Here is a 25,349-nt window from a genome sequence, read left to right on the forward strand (position 1 = left end):
GATGTCATTTAGGCTGCAAGGGGACAGATAGGCTGTTCGTGGACATCACACGCAAAATAGGCTAAAAGGGGACACATAGGCACTTCGTGGACAGTGACTGTCACCCTGGCCAGCAGGCTGTAGGCTGTCCATGGACAGTATATATTTCATAATTACAGTAGTTTTATGAGGCAAAACATACTGTACATCGCACAGGAAACAGAATTTAACACACTGATGTACATTACAGCCATTAATTTTGCATTATTAGCCTTGAAATGGGCTGTCCACGGACTGCATACAGCGGCCCTGTCGGATAAGTTACATCTGGGAGTCCCGGCTGTAACTTATTTGAAAGGGTCCTGTAGGCTGGGCAGGGGGCATGCCCGTGTTGATCCCGCACCCTCAGGGGGGCTTTGGCATCATTTAGGCTGGAAGGGGACAGATAGGCTGTTTGTGGATAGCTCCTCGCCCACCCAGCAAAATAGGCTGGAAGGGGACAAATACAGGGACGTACGTGTACAGGAGGACGTGCCCAGGTCGACCCCGCCCCTCGGCAAGCTTTGCCGTCATTTAGACTGGAAGGGGACAAATAGGCCCTTCGTGAATGGCTCGCCCCTCCGTCCAATGGGAGCTTCGGGGCGGGTAACCGTTGGGGGGGGCGTATGTCACCAGGGGACACTTAGGCTTTCCGTGGACACCCACATGCCACCTATTCTGAAGCCGTCGAATACGTGCCACCCTGTGGCCAGAGCCCAAACTGCAGTTTTGCGAGGCACGTTTTGGGGCACAGGACCACATCCACAGCGCATCATTTAGGCTGTTGGAACACCCCTGAGTAAGGTCACTTCCCTAAGGGGCGTAACAGAAACATCTTGAACTTGAACCAGCAATCCCTGAACTATTCTGAAGGACACTAAGATCTAAGATGATCTGATTACACAGTGTTCCAGCTTCTCTCTTATTGCTTCATTCTTATGTAGATGATATTCAATTCACTCTCACTTTCACAACAGCCAGGACGTGCAGATTCCCTATTCATCCACTACATCCACTATTCTTTTCTGGAAATAAAGATACAAGACCATCAACCGAAACAGTGAAGGATCTTGCGTTTATTGAATGGCATCATTGATAATTTGTAATCATTTTTAATTGTATAACTCAGAAAAGTTGCTCCTTAGTATAAGTTAGTCAATCATGATTCATGAAACACATTCATGCAAATTCTCTCAAAGCGACACACTGAAGAGAGATGCCCAATCACGAGGAGATGTCTTTCCTCGTATCTCGTCTGTATTAAGAGCTAAGAGAGTTCTCTGCAGATGGAACGTTCTGGAACATACAGCAGAAAGTATTTTCCTTTTATTTCATCCAAACAACAGCATGCAATGGTTTTCCAGTGGTCGTGGTGTAAATGAAGCACTCCCTTTAAGATAACTCACAAATAACACTGGCTAGTGTGCTCTAAGGACATTTTTCTCTTCTGTTGATTTGACAATCTTCATGGATATTTGGGTTTTATTCCAAGCACAGTACGGGGAAAAAACACCAATAACTAGAGCAGGCATGATGAAAAACTCTTATAGCACCTTAGTCATTTCAATTCTATGTCAGATTACCGACCTTTGAACACATGCTGTGGACGCTCAGGAGTAGCAGTACTGCATAAAAATAACATCTTAGAGTACAAACCCCAGACATGCTGCTTCGACACACATTATTGGTTCCTGCTGCTTAATTCTCCTTGGTGTGTCTGATTTTTGAGAAGCTTTAATGTTCTCTCTGACCTTCATTCAGCTTCCTCCAGTGTTCTTTGAACTGTAAAAGTTGCATACAGATCAGAATGGTGCATTTTCAGTCTGAGACTGAGAAAAATGCAACTAAGTTAGTCCTACTTTCATCCATTAATCTTTTGTTTTTTGGAACAAAAATATAAATTTGTTTTTCAAAAGTACTGCTTACATTATCTACAGTTTTGCAAAAGACAATAAACAGAAGCGGACGAGCATTTTCAAATGCATACCGCTGATCCGGGATCCGGTTATAAATAAATTTAGCAGACGAGTGTCACGGATGGATTGACCCAATCAGAGAGAGAAACACAGACAGTGGGCAGGGCCAAGATGATTATATGATTGACATCAAACTGTAGCAGCAACGTTAGTCATCTTAGTTCTGTGTAGATATTAAATTTAGGTATTAAATCCAGATTTATGTACCATATCACATTTTTGTCAGCATGTTCTGCACAGAACCACCAAGTTTAGGTGCACATGACTCTTATTATTATTAATATGTTTGAGATAAATACAAATTTTAGCACACATTAATTGGCAGCAGTAGTTGATATAAAAGGCTGTCCCAAACACCAACTAGTTGAGTAATCAGTACATTTGGGACTTTTGATACATTTTAGGTTTTTGTAAGTTTAAATAAAGCTATCTTTTTCCAGATTCCGATAATGTAATGTTAGTCAAAAAACGGTTTGGGAAGTGATATTCAATTCAAACAAATGACATGTACCGTAATGTATTTAAAAGCTTTAAAGCTGCAGTAAAACCCCATTCTAACTTGTACAATGTGATTGGTTGTATTAATGAACATGACAGTGGCATTAGGAGGATAGAGCCTGTGGAAGCTTTGTTGTGATGGCAGCAATTATTTCCTTTGCAGGTTTAAGGCATATGAGGTGTGCTCATCTGTCCAACACACTTCATTAATGACAACTCGCCCGCACACAGTTTTGTACACGCACTGTGTGTATAAATGTCAGAGGTTCTCCTCCTCAGAGGTATTTAAGTAGCTGCTGCAGTCACTTGGCTGAATAACAAACATGTCCATCCAGTCTCTTGTGTGTCATGCGAGGTACAGTCCAACACTGATGATTGTGGTGATGATGATGATGATAATGCTGAGGGTGAAGATCATCTGGAGGAATCAAGTCCTTCAAAGCATTAGAATTATCTCTTTTTAGTCTTTGACTCTGGCGGATCTTTCTTTGCTTTTTGCGATGAGGTTGATGCGTGGGTTTTGCTCTTTTTGGGGGTGGAGTCCTGAGGTTTGGATTTGGACTGAGGCGGGCAAGGAGGTCTGGGCTGCGTTTCACTGGATGCAGGCTGTCGGCGAATGCGCTGAGGCGAGGGGCTGTCGGTGCGAGAGGAGGCGTGGCCCCGAGGGGAGGTGCTAATGCTTCGGGTGGCATTAAGAGTTAAAGTACGAGTAATGGTACGTGTGGCGGTCCGACTTCCCTGCGAGTGGGAGGGGCCTGAAGTCGGAGGACGGGGTGGAAGTGTTTTAGAGGAGCGGAGCTGAGGTTTAGGCGGCTGCTGATGGATATTTGTGTGCAGACTTGCAGACTTTTGAATCCTGGGATTGACAAAACTGTTGGTTCTGTTGGAGAGAGGAAAGAATGAGTCATATCACTCAGAGGTATTATAAGATAAGCAAAATCTGAGGTTCAGTATACACAGTTTTACCGTTCACATTAGAAATGGCAAGAAAGAAAACATATTTTATAAACGGACATTCAAAGGTAATGATGATCTTGCGAGGGACCTGTCCTAAAATATAAAGGCACCTACACTACCAGTCAAAAGTTTGGAAACATTACTATTTTAATGCCCTCATTAGGGCTGCATTTATTTCATAATAAATACAGAAAAAACAATAATATTGTGAAATATTATTACAATTTAAAATTATGGTTTTCTATTTTAATATACTTGAAAATACAATTTATTCCTGTGATGCAAAGCTGAATTTTCAGCATCATTACTCCAGTCTTCAGTGTCACATGATCCTTCAGAAATCATTGTAATATGCTGGTTTGATACTCGGTTATTATCAATGTTGAAAGCAGTTGTGTTGCTTAATATTTTTTTGGAACCTGTGATACTTTTTTTCAGGATTCATTGATGAATAAATGGTTAAAAAGAACAGCATTTAATCAAAATATAAATTTTTTCTAACAATATAAATCTTTACTATTACTTTTTATCAATTTAACACATCCGTGCTGAATAAAAGTATTAATTTCTTTCAAAAAAAAAAGAAAGAAAAAAAATTACTGACCCCACAATTTTGAACGGTAGTGTATATTGTTACAAAAGATTTCTATTTTAAATATATGCTGATATTTTTTAACTTTTTATTCATCACAGAATCCTGAAAAAGTATCACAGGTTATAAAATAATATTAAGCAGCACAATGATGCTGAAAATTCAGCTTTGATCACAGAAATAAATTATATTTTAAAGTATATTAAAATAGAAAACCATAATTTTAAATTGTAATAATATTTCACAATATTATTGTTTTTTCTGTATTTATTATGAAATAAATGCAGCCTTAATGAGCATAAGAGACTTTGTTCAAAAACATTAAAAATAGTAATGTTTCCAAACTTTTGACTGGTAGTGTATATATTTTGGATATATTTATGTACAGTATGTTTTTTTTTTTACAGTTTATATGTGTGTATAATATGTCTTTCTGTAAGTTACTATAACCCACAATTAGAGAGTACTGTTAAACCTGGAGAGAAACATAAAACTATAGCTAATACGTATTTAGTTATATATTAATCATACATTTTGGTATACATGTATTTATTTTTTATAACACTCTGATGTGACCTCCTTGACCCCAGTTTACAAAATAATGTACACTACCAGAAATGTACAGTAATGGTCAAAAGTTAGGACACACCTACTCACAAATAATTGGAAAAAAAGGGAAGGGAATTATGTACTGACAATAAAGGGTCTGGCTTAAAAACCCACAAGCAAAAACAAATATACATAATTTTCTTACATATATATTTATTTAATTTATAAAAGATTTATTTTTTGCCATTTTTGCCTTTATTATATAGTATAGTGGACCAAAAGATAGGAATCAAACTGCACTGCCCACAAGGCTATCGGCTCTGACTGATATATAAATACATATATCATAAACACATATTCATAGGCCTTTAGATGGAAAGGCTTTTAAGATCATAAGAAACTTAAATTCAGTCAAGTGTGCCCAAACATTTAACTGGTAGTATAGATTCAAATGAATCACTTCTAAATTGCAGTTCTGTTCCACCAACCTGTATTGAATGAAAGACACGGATCTCTGGGTTTGCGGGGCGGTCGTGTCTCCCAGTTGGTCAGAAGACCCGCTGATGGGTGTGACTGGCCGAGGGATTCTGCTCTTAATTCTTCCGTCTGCTCCTCTCTCTCCTCTCACAGAGTCGTCTGACTGGTGGGTTTCATCCTCAGATGCAGTGGTGGAGAGTGTCGGGGAGTGTGAGGAGGCGGAGCGAGAACGAATCAGGTGTGTTTGTTTACGCTCCAAAACAAGGCGGGCCAGCTGATGTTGTCGGCTTTTGCGAGTTCGCTGAAACTGCTCCTGACTCGTCTGTGATGACTTGTCTGAGCCCGTTTCCTCTTCCGACATAAGCACAGGAATACGGCTCCGCCTCTGTGGGAGTGGCTTTCTAGTGGGGGACTCCACCTCTGGTGGAGACATGTCCTTCTCATCCTCCACCTCTGCATCTCTGTTTTGTTCAGGAGTGAGAGATGGACACTCTTCCTGCTCCTGTTCCCTTTGCAGGTCTACTTCTGGCACAACACCTTCTGGTCCACCTTCCATTTTGGTTTCTCTTGAGACTTCTTCCTCAATAGCTGTATCATGTGGCTCAGCTAAAAACACAGTCTCTGCTTTTTCTTCAGCCTGTCTGCCATTCTCAACTTCACTTTTTTCCTTTTTCCTCTCATCCCCTTCCCTTTCCATTGTAATGCTTTCACTTTTGCTCTCCTTTTGCTCTCGTTCACTGACCACTTCCCTCTCCTCTTTCTCTGCAGCAGTCTCTTCACGCTCATTAGATATCAGCTCATCCATTCCAGGTGGCCGGTGTCTGGCTGTCATGACATTGAGATGTGACGTCTCAGCAATATGGATGAAAGTGCGTTCCACCTTGGTGAACGGCGGTGAGCAAGAACCGCTGGTGATTACGGCTGCAGATGTCATGACGATAGGCCTGGGCTCGGACTTAATAACAGAGGAGAGAGTCCCGGGTTCGGATTCATCCGGCACGGGTCGCTCTCCCTGCGGTGTCAATGCGGCCAGCGTTCCCTGCCCGTCTCCAGGTGATACCTGCCCGTTACCAGCGGACACGAGCACCAGCGTGCGTGAGCCCTCTTCCTGGTCGTGGTCCCGGTGGGCAGGTGCGAGTAGGGTAGACGCAGCACCCTCTGGGCTTCCCTCACTACTGCGAGGGCTTCCGTCACTGCCAGAACCTCCAGTCTTTGCACCCTCCTCTCTCAGATCGTCAAACATCAACACACCAGACACAAAGTCGACTCGCTTCATACGCGTCTGAGAGGAAGCCGGTGAAGGTTCAGCCACTGCGATCTCCTGTAGCAATGCAAGAAAAAGAGAAAAGAAATTAGTAAAGTAATTATAAAAGAGCTGGAGAAGTTGTGATAAAGTTGTGGTTAGGTTTTCAGTAAACGTTTACATTAATACCTGTTCCCATCATGCACAGTCTGGGTTTTTTAAAAGAATACAGTTTTAACACCATTGTCAAATGGTGAAATTAACTGAATTGTAAATTTACTAAAATTTTCATTCTAATATGCTGATTGGGTGTTGAGGAAACATTTCTTTTTATGATTTATGATGAAAACCATTGTGCTGCGTAACTATTTTTGTGCTAACTTTTTTTTTTTCAAGTTTCTTTGATGAATTGTTCAAATAAGTATTAGTATTTGAAAAACAAACATTTTGTAACACTATAAATGTTTTGATCAATTAAATGCTGCAATTTCATATACAACTTTTAATTAATTTAATGCATTATTGCTGAATAAATGTAAAAAATTTTGTTCCCGCCAAAAAAGTCTTATCAAGCTGGTATGGTAGTATATATATATATATATATATATATATATATATATATATATATATATATATATATATATGGTAGTATCTATCTATATATACAGTACAGTCCAAAAGTTTGGAACCACTAAGATTTTTAATGTTTTTAAAAGAAGTTTCGTCTGCTCACCAAGGCTACATTTATTTAATTAAAAATACAGTAAAAAACAGTAATATTGTGAAATATTATTACAATTTAAAATAACTGTGTACTATTTAAATATATTTGACAAAGTAATTTATTCCTGTGATCAAAGCTGAATTTTCAGCATCGTTACTCCAGTCTTCAGTGTCACATGATCCTTCAGAAATCATTCTAATATGCTGATTTGCTGCTCAATAAACATTTATGATTATTATCAATGTTGAAAACAGTTGTGTACTTTTTTTTTTCAGGATTCCTTGATGAATAGAAAGTTCAAAAGAACAGCATTTATCTGAAATACAAAGCTTCTGTAGCATTATACACTACCGTTCAAAAGTTTGGGGTCAGTAAGAATTTTTTTTTTTTTTTTTTTTTTTAAAGAAATTAAAGAAATGAATACTTTTATTCAGCAAGGATGCATTAAATCAATCAAAAGTGGCAGTAAAGACATTTATAATGTTACAAAAGATTAGATTTCAGATAAACACTGTTCTTTTGAACTTTCTATTCATCAAATAATCCTGAAAAAAAATATTGTACACAAATATTTTGTACAATTGTACACATTAAATGTTTCTTGAGCAGCAGATCAGCATATTAGAATGATTTCTGAAGGATCATGTGACACTGAAGACTGGAGTAACAATGCTGAAAATTCAGCTTTGATCACAGGAATAAATTACTTTGTCAAATATATTTAAATAGTACACAGTTATTTTAAATTGTAATAATATTTCACAATATTACTGTTTTTTACTGTATTTTTAATTAAATAAATGTAGCCTTGGTGAGCAGACGAAACTTCTTTTAAAAACATTAAAAATCTTAGTGGTTCCAAACTTTTGGACTGTACTGTATATATATATATATATAATCAGTTATTAGAATATATAATAATTAACCTTAATTATTTATTATATATTAACTTATATTATATATATTATATATATTAACTAAATCACCATCATTTAATCATTCAAAAATTTAACTTTTGATGAAATTAATACACCCTTGTTGAATAAAAGAATTAAATTTCTTTAAAAAAAAAAAGCTTAAACATTTTGAATGACATTTTATATATATACACAATGTATATGCATGTATGTATGTGTGTGTATATATATATATATATATATATATATATATATATATATATAGTTTTTTGGCTGTAAAATAAGACTACGGAATGTAAAAACCAAAAAAAAATTTGTTTCACATTGTGAGAGAAGAGACCACTCACTCAATCAATCAGATTATTTACTTGTGATTTGGTTGTATACAAGCTTTGCAGGATTGTCTTTTTTGAATAACATACATGGTTAAAAAGGCACAAAAGTCCATTTTACAGTGTAATTTTTTTTTTTCAAATGATTTAGCCCATTTGTGATTTCAAGTGTAGACTCAAAGACAGTGCTCAGCCAACAGTATGTACAGCGATGGATACACACAGAGCCAATGAAACAGAGGAATGTGTTAGTACAGCAGCATGTTCAGCTGTCCAAAGAGTTACGGTTTTACAAAAGCCTAAAATACATGCTTGTACATATTACAAGTCTACTATACAGTCCCTATTGCCTTTATTGCACTAGCTATTTCGTGAAAGACTCTTGCTGTTGAAGTTTGACCCTGATTCACACATGTAATGCTTCTATAAGCAGGTCTGGGATTAGCTGATGATGACTAACATTTATCAGCAATAAAAAGTCCAGCGTATGATAAAAATTTTGACTCAGAAAATTCCTTAAAATTGATTCATAACAATACTGATCTGTGAGAAGCTATCTAAACGGTTTTAGACTTTTCTCAATATGTTATTAAATAGATAAAAGAATACATTTTAACGTTTTTTTTTCTATACAAATAGTCGTTGCTAAACACTGTTGGACACTGCTCAGAGCTCAAGGGTCGTCTCTGGGGAGTTCTGACAAGCTCATATTTTGACCCAGTTAGAGACAGAGAATGTGAGAGGTCATGAATGTTGAATGGCATGAAGCAGGACTGCAATGAAAAGACATTTGGCTTGAGTGAATAATGAATTTAGCATAAAACATGGTATGACATGTAACACCACTAAGATTCAGAAGTAACAGACAACATTATTTACAGTCTCTCAGTAAAGCAGAGAAGAAATCTGTGAAACTTCCTCTAACCTTCCTCAAACTATATGTTATCTCACATTGTGAAAACCAGTACTCTTTAAATTTTTAACAGTGTGGAAACGACATTTTCTGGGCAATTATTTTCTTCATCAGAAATTTACAGAATTTAAATACCAATAAAAAGATATTTGTCATGTCAAGATTAAATCTGATAAAATGTATATAAACACTGCCTTTCAAAAGTTTGTGGTCAGTGTGGTCAGTTAATATTTTTATTCAGAAATGATGCATTAATTGATCAAAAGTGACAGTAAAGACATTTATAATGTTACAAAATATTTCAATTTTAAATAAATGCTGTTCTTTTGAACTTTTTATTCTTCAAAAATTCCTGAAAAAATGTATTACGGTTTCCACAAAAATATTAGGCAGCACAGCTCTTTTCAACATTCATAATAATAAGAGTTTCTTGAGCACCAAATCGGCATATTAGAATAATTTTTGATGGATCATGTGACACTGTGTAATGGCTGCTGAAAATTCGGCATGTCATCATATGAATAAATTACATTTTACAATATAATAAAAAACAGTTAATAATTTCACAATATTACTGTTTTTACTGTATTTTTGATCAATAAATGCAGACCTTGACTTCTTTCAAAAACATTTGAACATATCACCAACCCCAAACTTTTAAACTGTGGCATGCCCTCATTAATTAAAAATCTTTGGGATGCAGAAATCCATTTGCTAACTATTCAGTTCATTTACAGCTGAGGCTTTTGTGTACATACGTACAGTCATTCAGTCTGTGCTCATCTTTTCCGTTAGGAAGACATTTGGATCAGCTGTCTCACACAATTCAGACTACAAACTCTTCTGAACATACACATTACAGTACATTGGTGATTCCAGATAAACAGCGGTTGGGGTAAATTGCATTAAAACACCCAAAGCAAAGCAGCACAGATGGGAGCCAACTGCTATGAAAACAGAGTTCCAATATTACATAGATAATGAATGGTATCTTCATTCATGTGTTTTTTCACCACTCAGTGTTTGTTGCAGTTGGCCCAGCAAGGCAAAAGAAGATGATTCGCATATGCATCGATATCCAGCATTGAGTCATATAGCATTTCTACAGCAAGAAATTCAAGTGAAACATTAATACACTGACAAACAATCAATCTTTTGAGTTCCTCCCAACAGATATGTATATATCTCAACTAAACTGAGGCTGGAGGACTTTACAATACAGATAAAGCGATGAGTTCAATAATGTGTTAATGCTACTTTATTTTTCATAGGAAGTATCTAACACCGTGTCCTAACCAGGCACAACCAACGTGTATGTCTGTGAAAATGTGACACAATCAGCCAGTCAGAGCTAGTGTTTTAATGTTAACTAAAATTAAAACTATTCAAATTAGAAATAATGATAACTAATAGAAATAAATGTTTAAGTTGAAGTAATAAAAAACTAAAATGGAAATAAAAAATAAAGTTGAATAGAAATACTTAAAAAAATGAAAATACATAAAATTACTAAAACTTAAAATTTAAATAAAAACAGAAAATATTAAAATAAGGGCTAATTCAAAACATTAAGACTATAATAATATGTATGTATGTAAAAAATGTCAGTTTATTGCATCGAGCCTGATTACAACACAATGTGTGATCTAATTTCTATGACACCTACACTGCACTTCTGCATTCAAAAGCTTATTTATGCATTGATTAATGTGACTATTATTATTATTTTAAACATAAACACTAATGTAGAATGTCAAGTCTAGGGCCAGGTACAATAATGGCAACATTCATTTGCTGAATGATAAATTATAGTCAAGTTCAAATATCTGCATATGTGCATCAAACTGCTAATGCATGTGTGACAAAACCCAAAGAAAGAGGCTCAGACTTTCTTTTACGCTCCTATTGCCTTGAGCTCTATTGCACTTTGATATATAATAATATATTTACTGTATCTCTATTCCAGAACTTTATTAATTTCTCAACTCACTATTAGTCAAATGTCTTAACATAGAGGATGTTGTGTTTATGTCTTTCTTGCCCTCAGATAAGCACTGCTTAAGTTCACATAGAACCTAATATCGCTCTGAAAGCAATATGCATATGTTTCTGTAATACTGACATAAAATAATTATCTTTAAATATCTTTTTATAGCTAATATGGAAGACAAATGTGATATCACAATTAATCTACATGACCAAAAGTATGTAAACACACACCAAACCCACATTCATTTGTTAAGCATATAATTTTTTAAACCATGGCCATTCACCTAAAAATGTTTGGGAGGATTTTGTACGGCTGTATGCTTGAGTTTATAAACCTGAGCTGCATTTAACTCCACTTTTAGACAAAACAAGTTCATAACAGAAAAAGTAAAATATAGCTGCAAGCAGCAATTAGGGGGCCAAGCACCTCAGAGGAAAATAAGAAGAAAGGGGTCATCAAACCAACTGCAAAAATGAGTAAAAACATTTGGAGACAATTTTGAGCAAAATCGTTCAAAGCCCATAAATACAATCACTTGTATTGTGACATAATTGATTATTACTTTTGACAAATAGGTGGCGCTGACACCAATTTGATCAGGTGTGGTCAGTGTTGAGTGACAATTACACACATAAAGTTTGGTGTCAAATCTTTCCAAAGATACAGCCTCAGATGCAATCTGGAATTATGGCATCAAATTTATTGATGCGGTATATGAAAATGGTTTCGTCTTCTGACACTAAATCCATAATTAATCAAAAACTATTAGCTTTTTTTGAAATTTCATTATACTTTTTGACCACAAGGCACTGTCTTAAAACTCTTTGAGTACCTCCAGGGAATGGTGCCGATGACCATGATTTTTGGTCAAAATGGTCATAAGTTATAAGCAAAAATAGCCAATTTTCATACCTCCTGACCACTAGGTGGCACAGTGGCAAAACACTGCAAGTTATGCTTGCGATTGCAGGAGCCAAGGAATCAGAAGAAAATATAATTTTGTTTCTAGCCCTTACGATTCAAAAGTTATTAGCATAAATGTGAGTGCAACTTTTGACAGTTGGTGGCACTAGAGAGATTGAGTTAGAGACTCTAAAATTGGTGTGGTTAATGTTCAGATTGTCCTCCATCTGTGTGCCAAATTTTTTACCTTCCGGTTCTATGGGTTGCCATAAATCCAAGAGCGGAGGAGGAGGAGAAAGAAGAAGAAGAACAACAACAACACTCACGGATACAATATGTGCCTATGCACCTTTGGTGCTTGGCCCCTAATAATAAAATCAGCTCCACGGCGGATTCCAAGTGATTAAGGGCTTAGGCCATTTCATTTAAACACATTGCAAGGGTTCCGCCAGTGGTGGGCACTCATGCAGCGTAAGCAATGACATACATCCGAGAGAATGAGGGCATAAAAAAAGTGGACTTAAATGCAGCCTTGTTAGAAAAGGATGTAGCTGAAACAGCAAATTCATTAAAGGTGGTACAGAGGATGTTTTGTTTTATACATTTTTGCAATATTACTTGAAACTGTCTTTACTAACTGATGAAAGACTATTTATTAGGTGCACTGAAAGTAATAATATTAATATACATCATCTGTGCACGAGGTAGGGCCTTAAAAACATCAGCCAATCGTTTACGCGATGATTGGCCCTCTGGCTTGTCAATCACTGCCATTGTGAGAGACGTGCGCGGATTGGCCCTCTGGCTTGTCAATCACTGCCATGACGTTCCTTGTGAGAGACGCGCGGCTGCGCGCTCTAGTAACTTTCCACACTCCGCATGCAATGTTTTTGTCAGGGACAGGAGTAACAACTGCAGATTATGAGTCACCTGCGGTGAGTCCGACATAATGAATCCACGGCTTTAGGTCGCGCACACACTTAACGATTGTAAGGCCGATTATGAATGTAAATTGATACTTATGACTGATCGCGCTCAAACGCGTCCAGTCAGAGCCAGTTGCGTTCAGTCTGCGATTACAGTCGGTGTTCAAATTCCTTGTGAATGTATATAAATCTGCTTCAGGAGCAGGAAACAATCGCTGTATGTTGAGCACAGTCAGAATGTTTTAGCTAGTCGTTAAATGTGTGCCCGGCTTAATAACACAGCGAATGCCAGTGGTAAACAAACACTGAAGGAGGGGGGTTGTTCTTCCGCATGCGCTCATTTCAAAAACTCAGTCGACGAAAACATCCCCTGTACCACCTTTAAATAGAAATGTGTGTCCACATACTTTTATCCATGCAGAGCATTTAATTCAGGCCTATTACTCACACATTGGACAACTCTTTCTCTGTCTTTCTTCACTCATTTTCTCTTCTATAAACTGAAAAATGCCATAAGATCCAAGCAACTGGATTATTTTTTAGGTCCAAACCCTTTGAATCCTGTACATGCTGTATATGATTAATGTCACACTTACTCTCGGCTACACCAAAAAGAATCTCTATATTAAGAGATCCATCAGTTCACATTGCTGAGATCATATTGATGTGAATAGACTGTGCAAAAATAGCTTAGCAAGCACTAACTGTCCCTCTGCGAACACACAGCAGGTGAACGCACCCTTTTTAAGTATCTGCTTTTGACCAACATTCAACCTTGAAAACACAACACTATCCAGCCTGCATTACATCTGTCCTCTTACAGAGAATATGACGGTGTCCATGAGAATCTAAGAGGACAAAGCAATAAAAAAAAAAAAAAGATATTCTCGTCACTTTAGTCAATGTGCCCGTTCCACCAAAAAGCAGCTCTGCAAGAAACATCCTCCAAAGAGGTAAAAATGTGTTTTTGTCTTCGTGTTAATTTGTTTTTATGCTTTTCTTTTTTTCTTTTTTTTACAAAATATTTAGTGTACAGTGTCTCTATGAGTAAATACATCTTACAGCATTGTTTTGGAGAATACAATATAATACAATATAATTTCTCTTTCTCCAACTGTCCCAAGACAATTCTGTCATCATGTCATTTCAAACCTGTTTGACTTTCTTCTGTGGAACATAAAAGAAGATGTGAACAACTTGCAATGAAATACAATGTGGTCCAAAACCTCACTGACTTTTGGACATTTTTCAAAATATCTTCTTTTGAGTTCCACAACAGTCAAAGGGGTTGGAACAACATGAGGGTGAGTAAATGATAACAGAATTGTAATTTTAGAGTGGACTATCCGTTTAATTTAAAATATCCAACAAAACATTTCAGTGTAGCTAGAGAGCATCTCATATCTCGCTTATACACACACTCTCTCTCACATACACTCAAATCTCATAATCACAGACCAAGTTTATTGCCCAAGCTTCTGTAGTGATTTTTTTTTTTTTATCTATGGGCACAAAAGTGGGCACCATGCTCCTCTTCTATTAAAACGGCACCACATGTGTGCGTCTGTGTACGTTGATGGTGGGGGAATCACGTCTTGTTCATAAGTTTGGCCAGCATTTGCTGAATGTGTAGGCGTGGTAGGTTTAGTACAGAATGCCGGGCTCTGGGGTTGCCTGGCAACAGGGGCATGTGTCTGCGATGGGCGTGGCGGTGGGCGGGGCTGCTTTCAGCTGAGCGGCTGCGCTGAATGGCCGCTGCCCCGAGGGCGGGGTCGTGGGGGAAGTGCTCCGTGTCCATGGTAGCGGAGGAAAACACGTACGACGCCAGTCTTCTCAAATGGGCGGGCCTCGGGAATGAGTGATGTGGGTGTGGCCTGTCCTCCTCCAACTGAAAAAGACCAATAAGAGTGGAGGAAAAGAGGAATCAGGCTGAGGAAAAACTAAAACGCGAAGTATTGAAAAAACGTGTTTTTTGTATTTTTTATGTGTGATGTGTGACGCACACACAATAACACACCAATAAAAAACAAGAGATATATACGATACATTATATCAAATGGGTGGTACAAACACATAGATGTGCTGTAACTCGTTCAGAGGACAAGACCAGCCCACATCTGTCTGAACGCTAAAGACAGAATTGATTAAGCTTACTTGTGGGTGAATGTATGTTCTACAAGTTGTGAAAGAGCCAATGTGTGCACACAGACCCCTGGACCACCAAGGTGAACGTGATTTCATCAAGTACAACAGGTTCCTGGATCAACGTCTTTGTTGATCCTGGAACAACATTACTTCTGCACCAGTGTTATTCACCTATCATTTCCCTATGATTTTAGGGATGGGATATGGGTAGGGTTAGGTTTAGTGGTAGGGATAGAGTTAGGACTAAATTTTCGGACAGAAATGTTGTTCCAGGATCGACAAAATATGTTGATCCAGGAACATGTCTTACTTGGCAAAATCACGGTGATCATATGACCAATGAGCAAACTAAGCTTGGCTGTGAACTGTTGAGCATGATGCGCACACACACACACACACACACACACACACACACACACACACACACACACACACACACACACACACACACACACACACACACACACACACACAACCATAGAACCCTAAAACATGCAACTCAACACAAATGCATAAGCTTACATAACACACGTATATACTGTACATCTGGGGGGCGTACAAACACTCATATACAAACAATATATGGCAATTATTTTGCAATACAAGTTATCAGAAGCTTAAAAGAGCCTTTCTTGTACTGGTGATGCCATTATGTAAAAATATTCAACAGCTAGGAGCAAATGCTAGTAGTATATCATAACACTTCTGGCTTAAACAACACAACCTAAACACAAACACACACATATATATAACAGCTCCTACCTAGTAAGGGATATTTGCAGTTTCAAGTGACTTTCAAGATGTCAGAAACTTCTTAACAGAATCTTGTTTAAGTAAGGTTCAGTTTATTAAAATTAATGCATTAGGCATTATGAACAACAACACTTCTATGTTTGTACATAATAAATTAATATGTATGAGGTCAGTAAGATTTTTTTTTATCAAACATTCAGCTTTGCCATCATAGAATTAAAGTATTGTTCATTGTTAGTTCCTGTTAACTAATGTAGTTAACTAATGTTAACAAATTAAACCTTATTGTAAAGTGTTACCATATACAATCGTGCTCAAAAGTTTACATACCCCTTGCAGAATCTGCAAAATTGTAATTATTTTAACAAAATAAGAGGGATCATGCAAAATGTGTGTTATTTTTTATTTAGCACTGTCCTGAATAAGATAATTTGCATAAATAATGTTTACATATAGTCAAAAAATAGCTGAATTTATAACAATCACCCGTTCAAAAATTGACACCCTTGATTCTTAATACTGTGTGTGATTACCTGGATGATCCACAACTGTTTTTATGATTTGTGATGGTTGTTCATGAGTCTCTTGTTTGTCTTGAACAGTTAAACTGCCCAACATTCATCAGAAAAAACCTTCAGGTCCTGCAAATTCTTCAGTTTTCTTTTGCACAGTCATCTTTTGCACATTTGAACCCTTTCCAGCATTGACTGTATGCTTTTGAGATCCATCTTTTCACACTGAGGACAACTGAGGGACTCAAACACAACTATTAAAAAAGGTTCAAACATTCACTGATGCTCCAGAAGAAAACACGATGCATTAAGAGTCGGGGTGTGAAAACTTTTGAATTTGAACATCAAGATAAATTTTACTGCATTTGTTTTCCGGGAAACGTGAGTATCTTCTGTAGCTTCCGATGGGCAGTACTAAATGAAAAAGTTAGATATTTAAACAAAATAAGACAAATTTGGACATCTTCATCCTGTTCAAAAGTTTTCACCCCCCGGTTCTTAATGCATGATGTTTTCTTCTGGAGCATCAGTGAATGTTTGAACCTTTTTAAAGGATTAGTCCACTTTTAAATACACTTTTCCTGATAAATTTACTCACCCCCATGTCATCCAAGATGTTCATGTCTTTCTTTCGTCAGTCGAAAAGAAATGAAGGTTTTTGAGGAAAACATTGCAGGATTTTTCTCCTTACAGTGGATTTCAATGGCTACCAACAGATTGAAGGTCAAAATTACAGTTTCAGTGCAGCTTCAAGGGCTTTAAACGATACCAGATGAGTAATAAAGGTCTTATCTAGCGAATCGATCGGTCATTTTCGAAAAAAATACAACCGTTTATGCCGTTTATCGCCTTCAACGTACTTTCCGCTTCCGCATTCTTCATAACGCTTACGCTGAATGTTCTACGCCTTCCCTATTCTACTTACGGAACGAACGCGGCGCCAGTTTCGTTTTTTTCCGTAACTTGAATAGGGAAAATAGGGAATAGGACATTCAGCGTAAGCGTTATGAAGAATGCGGAAGCGGAAAGTACGTTCAAGGTGATATTTTGTTTATAAAGCATAAACGGTTGTATTTTTTCGAAAATGACCGATCGATTCGCTAGATAAGACCCTTATTTCTCATCTGGTATCGTTTAAAGCCCTTGAAGCTGCACTGAAACTGTAATTTTGCCTTCAATCTGTTGGTAGCCATTGAAATCCACTGTAAGGAGAAAAATCCTGGAATGTTTTCCTCAAAAACCTTCATTTCTTTTCGACTGACGAAAGAAAGACATGAACATCTTGGATGGCGTGGGGGTGAGTAAATTTATCAGGAAAAGTGTATTTAAAAGTGGACTAATCCTTTAATAGTTGTGTTTGAGTCCCTCAGTTGTCCTCAGTGTGAAAAAATCGAACTCAAAATCACACAGTCACTGCTGGAAAGGGTTCAAATATGCAAAAGATGCTGGAAAATTGAAGAATTTGCAGGACCTGAAGGTTTTTTCTGAAGAATTTTGGGCAGTTTAACTGTTCAAGACAAACAAGAGACTCATGAACAACCATCACAAATCATAAAAACAGTTGTGGATCATCCAGGTAATCACACACAGTATTAAGAATCAAGGGTATGTCAATTTTTGAATTGGTCATTTTTATAAATTCAGCTATTTTTTTGACTATATGAAAACATCTTTTATGCAAAATATCTTATTCAGCACAGTGCTAAATAAAAAATAATACACATTTTGCATGATCCCTCTTATTTTGTTAAAATAATTAACATTTTGCAGATTCTGCAAGGGGTATGTAAACTTTTGATCAATTTTGAACTGTAAAAAATAGATTTTTTTTTTTATATTTCGCAATATTTCTGTTTTTACTGTTTTTTTTTTTTTACATTACCTTATTGACCCAAAACCTCTGAACCATAGTGTATGTACAAATTAACATTAAACTTGATTAATAAATTCTGTACCAAATGCATTTACTAATGTTAATCCTTATTTTAAGTTGTTACCATTTTATTTTTGAACCAATTATTTTGTATCCGTGAATTCTGTTACCCCAGAAAATGTCATCTATGCGTTTACTCACACAGATGAAAAACAAAAAAAAACCAAACAAACACAATTCACTAATTCTTTCAACGGCAGTTATAACCATGCCAGTGTACAGACACAGATTAGCCAGGTGTTGGGTACTTAGAAGCATGTAGTCTTTCTCTAAAAGGCTTTTAAAGTCAACGTGAAATAAAAAAAAATTACCATATTTGCTTTTAATACTTTAAAGTATTCATCTTGCATGTTATTCTAAAAAAGCCTAAATAATATGCAATAAATAATAATTTGTTTTTCCTCTGATATGACATTCTATTTATCCAGTTTGCTACAGATATTTTTTTTTGTTAAATATCCTATTTTACTCAGATATGCCACATTACAGAACTAAAATGAGCTATGTACATGTTGACTTTGACGATAACAAGGACGTACTCGCAGACCACTGGAGTGTGATAAAATGCGATAAATTATATATCAAACCAGACTAGATAGGTCACCCAAAAAAATGCCTTCACGTCTTTCCAATCCAAACCCATAAGACTTTTATCCTTAATTAACACTGAGACATCAAGATAAACAAAATGTAAAAGATCCAAAAGGCTATAAAACAAAGTTAAATGAATTAAGCAGTTTAATCAAAGTCTTTTGAAAAGATATGATTGCTTTATATGATGAACAGATTTAATTTAGGCTTTTATTCACATATAAACACATATACATACTGCACATCACGTATAATAAACATGGAAGCTCATGCGTCAATCACTAGAACAAACCTCATTGGTTCTCGTGTGTGCAAGATGCATGAAAACCAATAAATTAAAATTAAAATAGATTTGTTCATCCTAAATTAAATCTGTGAAATCATATAAAGCAATTATATCTCTTTACAAGACTTGGATTAAACCACTAAATTCATATGATTTGTTTTAGTTCACCCAAAAAAAAAAAAAAAAATTTTTACTCACCCTCATGTCGTTCCACACCCGTAAGACCTTCATTCATCTTCTGAACGCAAATTAAGGTATTTTTGATTAAATCCGATGGCTCAGTGAGGCCTGCATAGACAGCAATGAAATTTCCTCTCTCAAGATCCATAAAGGTACTAAAAACATATTTAAAACAGGTAGTAGTTCTACCTTAATATTATAAAGCGACGAGAATACTTTCTGTGCGCAAAAAAAAAAAAAACATAACAAATTTTGTTTTGAAATCGGCCCATTATTATATTGTTGAAAAGTCGTTATTTTGTTTTTTTGGCGCACAAAAATATTCTTGTTGCTTTATAATATTAAGGTACAACTACTTGCATGAGGCGTTTTAAATATGTTTTTAGTACCTTTATGGATCTTGAGAGAGGAAATTTAATTGCTGTCTATGCAGGCCTCACTGAGCCATCGGATTTAATCAAAAATACCTTAATTTGTGTTCTGAAGATGAATGAAGGCCTTACGGGTGTAGAACGACATGAGGGTGAGTAATAAATGACATTATTTTCATTTTTGGGTGAACTAACCCTTTAATAACTACTTTGGATCTTAATTTGTGTTTTGAAGATTAACCAAAGACTTAAGGGTTTGGGATGACATGAGGGTGAGTAAATGATGACAGAATTTTCATTTGCGAGTTCCCTTTAATCTTTCAGAAGGCTGTTATCAGGGTGCTAACGATCATCAAACATATAAAGTGATCAGGTTCACTCGTACACGCACACGCCCACATATACACACTCTGGTGTGACTTACCGGTCCATCAGGTCCAAACGGCTCCGACTCCCTCCTTCTTGGGCAGGTATGAGGCAACGTGTGACAAGGTGAATGGATGGGGCTCGGTCCCGCCCCCTCCTCCTCTGCTACAATCATCATCCCACGTTGAGTTTTGGGTCGTACCACAGCCTCAGCTCCACCCATCCCGTGCACTCCTCCTCTCCTTCTTCTCTCCTCGTGGTCCTCAAGGGGGCGTAATTCCTCTGGTTCCTCATCTGTGGTGCCTGAGGTGGTGGGCTCTGCCCCAGGATGGAAGTCTTTCAACTCTGTTTCTTTATCAATCATCACCCACTCCCTGCTGTCAAAGTCCTCCTCTTCTGCCAGCGGGACTGAGCGGATAAAGGCATTGCTGTGGGCCTCCTGGTCACCGTCTGCAGAGACATCATGGCGGCCACCAGCAAGTCTTTCTCCCTGTCCGGCGTCTAAAGAGAGCATCTGAGCAGGCTGGGAAGAATAGACATGCCTGGATGGAGAACCCAGCATGTCCAAACGAGAGCTGCCACAAAACACATAAAGACTGAGAATCAACTAAAAAACAATACATTTAATAGTATTTAACTACAGAATACTACTGTGTAAAGGTTTGGGGTCAATAAGATTTTTTTTTTTTTTTTGGAAAGAAATGAATACTTTTATATTTAGCAAGGATGCATTACATTATGTTTAATTTAAATTGCATAAATCAAAGGTCACAGTAAAGACATTTAAAAATGCTACAGAAGATTTACATTTCCAGAATCCTGAAAAAAAGTATCACACTTTCCATAAAAAAGCAGTATAATTTCTTCTCAAAAAGCAGTTTCAATTCACAGATGCTGCCCAAATATCAGAGAAGAATGTTATGGTAAAAATTAAAACTTTACATGCTTTCTTCTCAGAAAGTAAGGAAATGCTTTCCTTACTAACAAGACACATTAGATCGAGTGACTTTAAAGGGTTAGTTCACCCAAAAATGAAAATTCTGTCATTAATGATTCACCCTTGTGTCATTCCATATCTGTAAGACCTTCGTTCAGCTTCAGAACACAAATTAAGATATTTTTAGTGACATCCAAGAGCTTTCTGTCCCTCTACTGAGATCCAACGCAGTTACCACTTTCAAGGTCCATAAAGGCATGAAAGACATCATTAAAGTTCTCCATGTGACTTCAGTGGTTTATGAAGCGATGCGAGTGCTTTGTTTGTGCAAAAAACCCATAATTTATTTTGTTATTACAAAATAATATTATCCAAAGAGTGTTCATGCAACAATGTCAGCTCTAGTGTGAACACAAAACGCATACATCGCGATGCTCTTGTGAGCACTCGCGGATGTACGGGTGAGTCTGAATACAACACGCATGTCGTGATGCTCTCTTGAACGTGCTTTGCAGATCAATATTTTCATAAATAAAGTGATACCTTAAAAGTGGTAGTTTGCATTGGATCTCTATGGAGGGACAGAAAGCTCTCAGAACTCATTAAAAAAATCTTCTTTTGTGTTCCGAAGATGAACGAAAGTCTTACGGACTTGTGGAACGACACAAGGGTAAGTAATAACAGAATTTTCATTTTTGGGTGAACTAACCTTACGCTCATACTGTCAGTTCAAATCAGATTTTTAGCATATCCGATTGAAATCTGATCAGATTTAACAAGTGTGAACAGCAAAAAAAAAAAAAAAAAAAAATCACATGACATGTGATTTTTACAAATCCTTTTTAAAGGATTAGATCACTTTCAAATTAAAACTTCCTGATAATTTACTCACCCCCATGTCATCCAAGATGTTCATGTCTTTCTTTCTTCATTCGAAAAGAAATAAAGGTTTTTGATGAAAACTTTCCAGGATTATTCTCCTTATAGTGGACTTCAATGGCCTCCAAACAGTTGAAGGTCAAAATTACAGTTTCAGTGCAGCTTCAAAGAGCTTTAAACGATACCAGACGAGGAATAAGGGTTTTATCTAGAGAAATGATCTGTCATTTTCTAAATTTTTTTAAAATTATATACTAGTGATGTGTCGTTCTCGAACGATTCGTTCATTTTGAACGAATCTTTAATGTGACTCGGGAAGAACGAGTCGTCTCGGGGGGTGATTCGTTCAGTCGCGCATGTGCAATATTCTACAGGTTCTGCTAGTAGTAGTTCACCTGATGATTCAATTGATTAGTTCATTTCATGAGTCTTTCGGGTTTTGAGTCGTTCCTTAATCACGTGACAGACCCATACACTAAACCAATGCATTCTGAGCCGGAAAGAGAATTGATTAGTTCTTTTTATGAGTCTTTCGGGTTTTTGAGTCGTTCCTTAATCACGTGACAGACCCATACACTAAACCAATGCATTCTGAGCCGGAAAGAGAATTGATTAGTTCTTTTTATGAGTCTTTCGGGTTTTTGAGTCGTTCCTTAATCACGTGACAGACCCATACACTAAACCAATGCATTCTGAGCTGGAAAGAGAATTGATTAGTTCTTTTTATGAGTCTATCGGGTTTTTGAGTCCTTCCTTAATCACGTGACAGACCCATACGCTATGCTGTGTGACCCAAGCACATTATATTTATTAGTAAATAACGTTAACTCTCCAGTTTTGTTTGAGTTTGTGTTACAACTGTTAAAGCTGAAGTTATCATAACCTTGATGTTTTAAACTAACATTAATAATTCAAATTCAAAATGTTATTTGCTTTTTAATTTAGTCATTATGTCCTTTTTGAGCAATCTTCTTATACATATATTAGACCAATATGTCAAGTCTGCCTAGGAAAAGCAATTATTATAACAGCAAACTCAAAATTGGAGTAAAAATGAACAAACTAGGCTATAAATACTTTGTATTGTAGGCTTGGATTATTATATTATTATATAGCCTAGTGTTTATTTACAGATAGACAGTCAAAAAGATAAATTAATCAATATTTTATTTATAACAGGGCTTTATTTATTTATAATAACACACCACAGATCCTCAAGAAACAGTAACAAAAACAGTGACAGAAATGTCAGAAATAGCGTATGGGTCTGTCACGTGATTAAGGAACGACTCAAAACCCGAAAGACTCATGAAGAGAACTAATCAATTCTCTTTCCGGCTCAGAATGCATTGGCTTAGTGTATGGGTCTGTCACGTGTTTAAGGAATGACTCAAAAACCCGAAAGACTCATGAAATTAACTAATCAATTCTCTTACCGGCTCAGACTGCATTGGTTTAGCATGGGACTGCCTGTCACGTCATTAAGGAATGACTTAAACCCGAAGACTTGTCAGACAAGAGGTGAGGTGAGCTTAATCAGCTTGTCATAAACTGAAGACCCAGGTAATGAATTAATCATTTCTGAATCTTATAGCATTGTAGTTTTGTATTGTTTGTAGTGGGATCAACGTTTGCATAAGTAGTAGATGTGTTGGGGAAGTAACACGTAACATTTTAATTACATTTTGCTAAAATGAACGAAATGACTCGAAAAAAGATTCGTTCATTTTGTTGAACGAGACTCAAAAGTCCGAGTCAGTAAAATGATCCGAACTTCCCATCACTATTATATACGTTTTAACCAGGTTTTAACCACAAACGCTAGTCTTGAACTAGCTCTCTTCTTCTTCTTCTCTATTAGAATTCCGGCAGTGTAGACACTGCTAAGTGTATTACTGCCCTCCACAGGTCAAAGTTTGAACTAAATTAAACTAAATATGCTTGTGCAAGTATATAACAATTAGTTCAAACTTTGACCTGTGGAGGGCAGTAATACACTTAGCAGTGTCTGGAATTCTAATAGAGAAGAAGAAGAAGAAGAACGCTAGTTCAAGATGAGCGTTTGTGGTTAAAACATATATAATTTTCAATTTTTTTAGAAAATGACAGATCATTTCACTAGATAAGACTCATTCCTCATCTGGGATCGTGTAGAGCTCTTTGAATTTTAATTTTGACCTTCAACCGTTTGGAGGCCACTGAAGTCCACTATAAGGAGAAAAATCCTGTAATGTTTTCCTCAAAAACCTTCATTTCTTTTCGACTGAAGAAAGAAGGACATGAACATCTTGGATGACATGGGGATGAGTAAATTATCAGGAAATTTTAATTTGAAAGTGGACTAATCTTTAAGCTACATTCAGAACAACAGCATGGAATAAAGCCACACATACCAGCCTCCTACATTTCTGCCACTGCCTCATAAGACACAGTAGTCAAACACAGCAGCTACACATTGTCATGTTGTAAATAAGACAACATCTATATTGCAAACCTCTCCATGTTGTGGCTGTTGTTGTTTTTGGCAAATGCCTACCAACACAATGCCCTTGCCATAAAAACCAATGCAGATATTCCAGAAAATGAAAGAGCAGCATGGACACACAAATCGGATCTGGACAGTTGCGGTACACAATGTGGATGTCAATAATTTTAGATCATATTTCATACACAAATAATTGGATTTGGACTGACAGTGTGAACGTAGCCTTAGAAAGCCATTTTAAATGTCAGCCAGAGGGATAGAGTGATAAATGTTACCGTTTATCTCCACCATCTCCTCTATCCTCTGCAGCAGACAGGCGGTCTGATTCTGGGCTGTTTACTCTTCGGTACCTTGGAGGGCGGGCCTGAGCATCTGCTTCTCCACCCCTTGCTGGGGAAACTGACCTCCCTCCTCCTGCAGGCTCCTCCCCATCCTCTGATGCTACTTGCGTCTGGGAGGAAAAGCAGTTTTGAACACTAAATTGATCTAAAATCATGTTTCAAACTAATTAGAATAAAATTAATTTGAATAATTGGGCATTATACATAAAAAAAATAGTACCTTACTGATGCTGATCCTGAGTTTGTTACGATTGAAGTCCGTTTCATCCCATCCTTCCCCAACAGGTGGGGCTGGAGCAGGTTCGCTAGGCCTGCTGGGTATCAAAGCAGGCGGGGCGTTCTCTTGGTCACTCAGGTGTTCATCTTGCAGAACATCATCAGTGTTTTCCCTCGGTAACTCACCAGGTACCGGTGTCACATTCACCACCCTAAGAGAGACAATTCAAAGCCATATCAGAATCACAGTCAAAACAGAGTCAATCCAGTTTCATTTCAGAGTCCAGAATCCCTTTCCACTGTGGAAATGGTCTGCTACTGTTGTAAGCGTGTGTACAT

General features: G+C 37.0%; 1 protein-coding gene across 2 annotated transcripts in view; it reads right to left on the reverse strand.

The window, feature by feature from the left end:
* Positions 1 to 1,074: 1,074 nt before the first annotated feature.
* The window catches only part of ttbk1b (tau tubulin kinase 1b), a 32,994-nt gene continuing 8,719 nt past the window's right edge, over positions 1,075 to 25,349 (reverse strand). For both annotated transcript variants that reach the window (XM_048191122.1, XM_048191121.1), the window contains 5 exons: positions 25,015 to 25,222; positions 24,729 to 24,904; positions 20,211 to 20,727; positions 5,079 to 6,388; positions 1,075 to 3,372 (listed from right to left, as the gene is read on the reverse strand). In XM_048191122.1, the coding sequence (XP_048047079.1) occupies positions 2,943 to 3,372; positions 5,079 to 6,388; positions 20,211 to 20,727; positions 24,729 to 24,904; positions 25,015 to 25,222 (2,641 nt within the window). In that variant the 3' untranslated portion in view covers positions 1,075 to 2,942. The remainder of the gene's footprint in view (positions 3,373 to 5,078; positions 6,389 to 20,210; positions 20,728 to 24,728; positions 24,905 to 25,014; positions 25,223 to 25,349) is intronic.

Source organism: Megalobrama amblycephala, linkage group LG5, assembly GCF_018812025.1.
Source record: "Megalobrama amblycephala isolate DHTTF-2021 linkage group LG5, ASM1881202v1, whole genome shotgun sequence".
Taxonomy (NCBI): Eukaryota; Metazoa; Chordata; class Actinopteri; order Cypriniformes; family Xenocyprididae; genus Megalobrama; species Megalobrama amblycephala.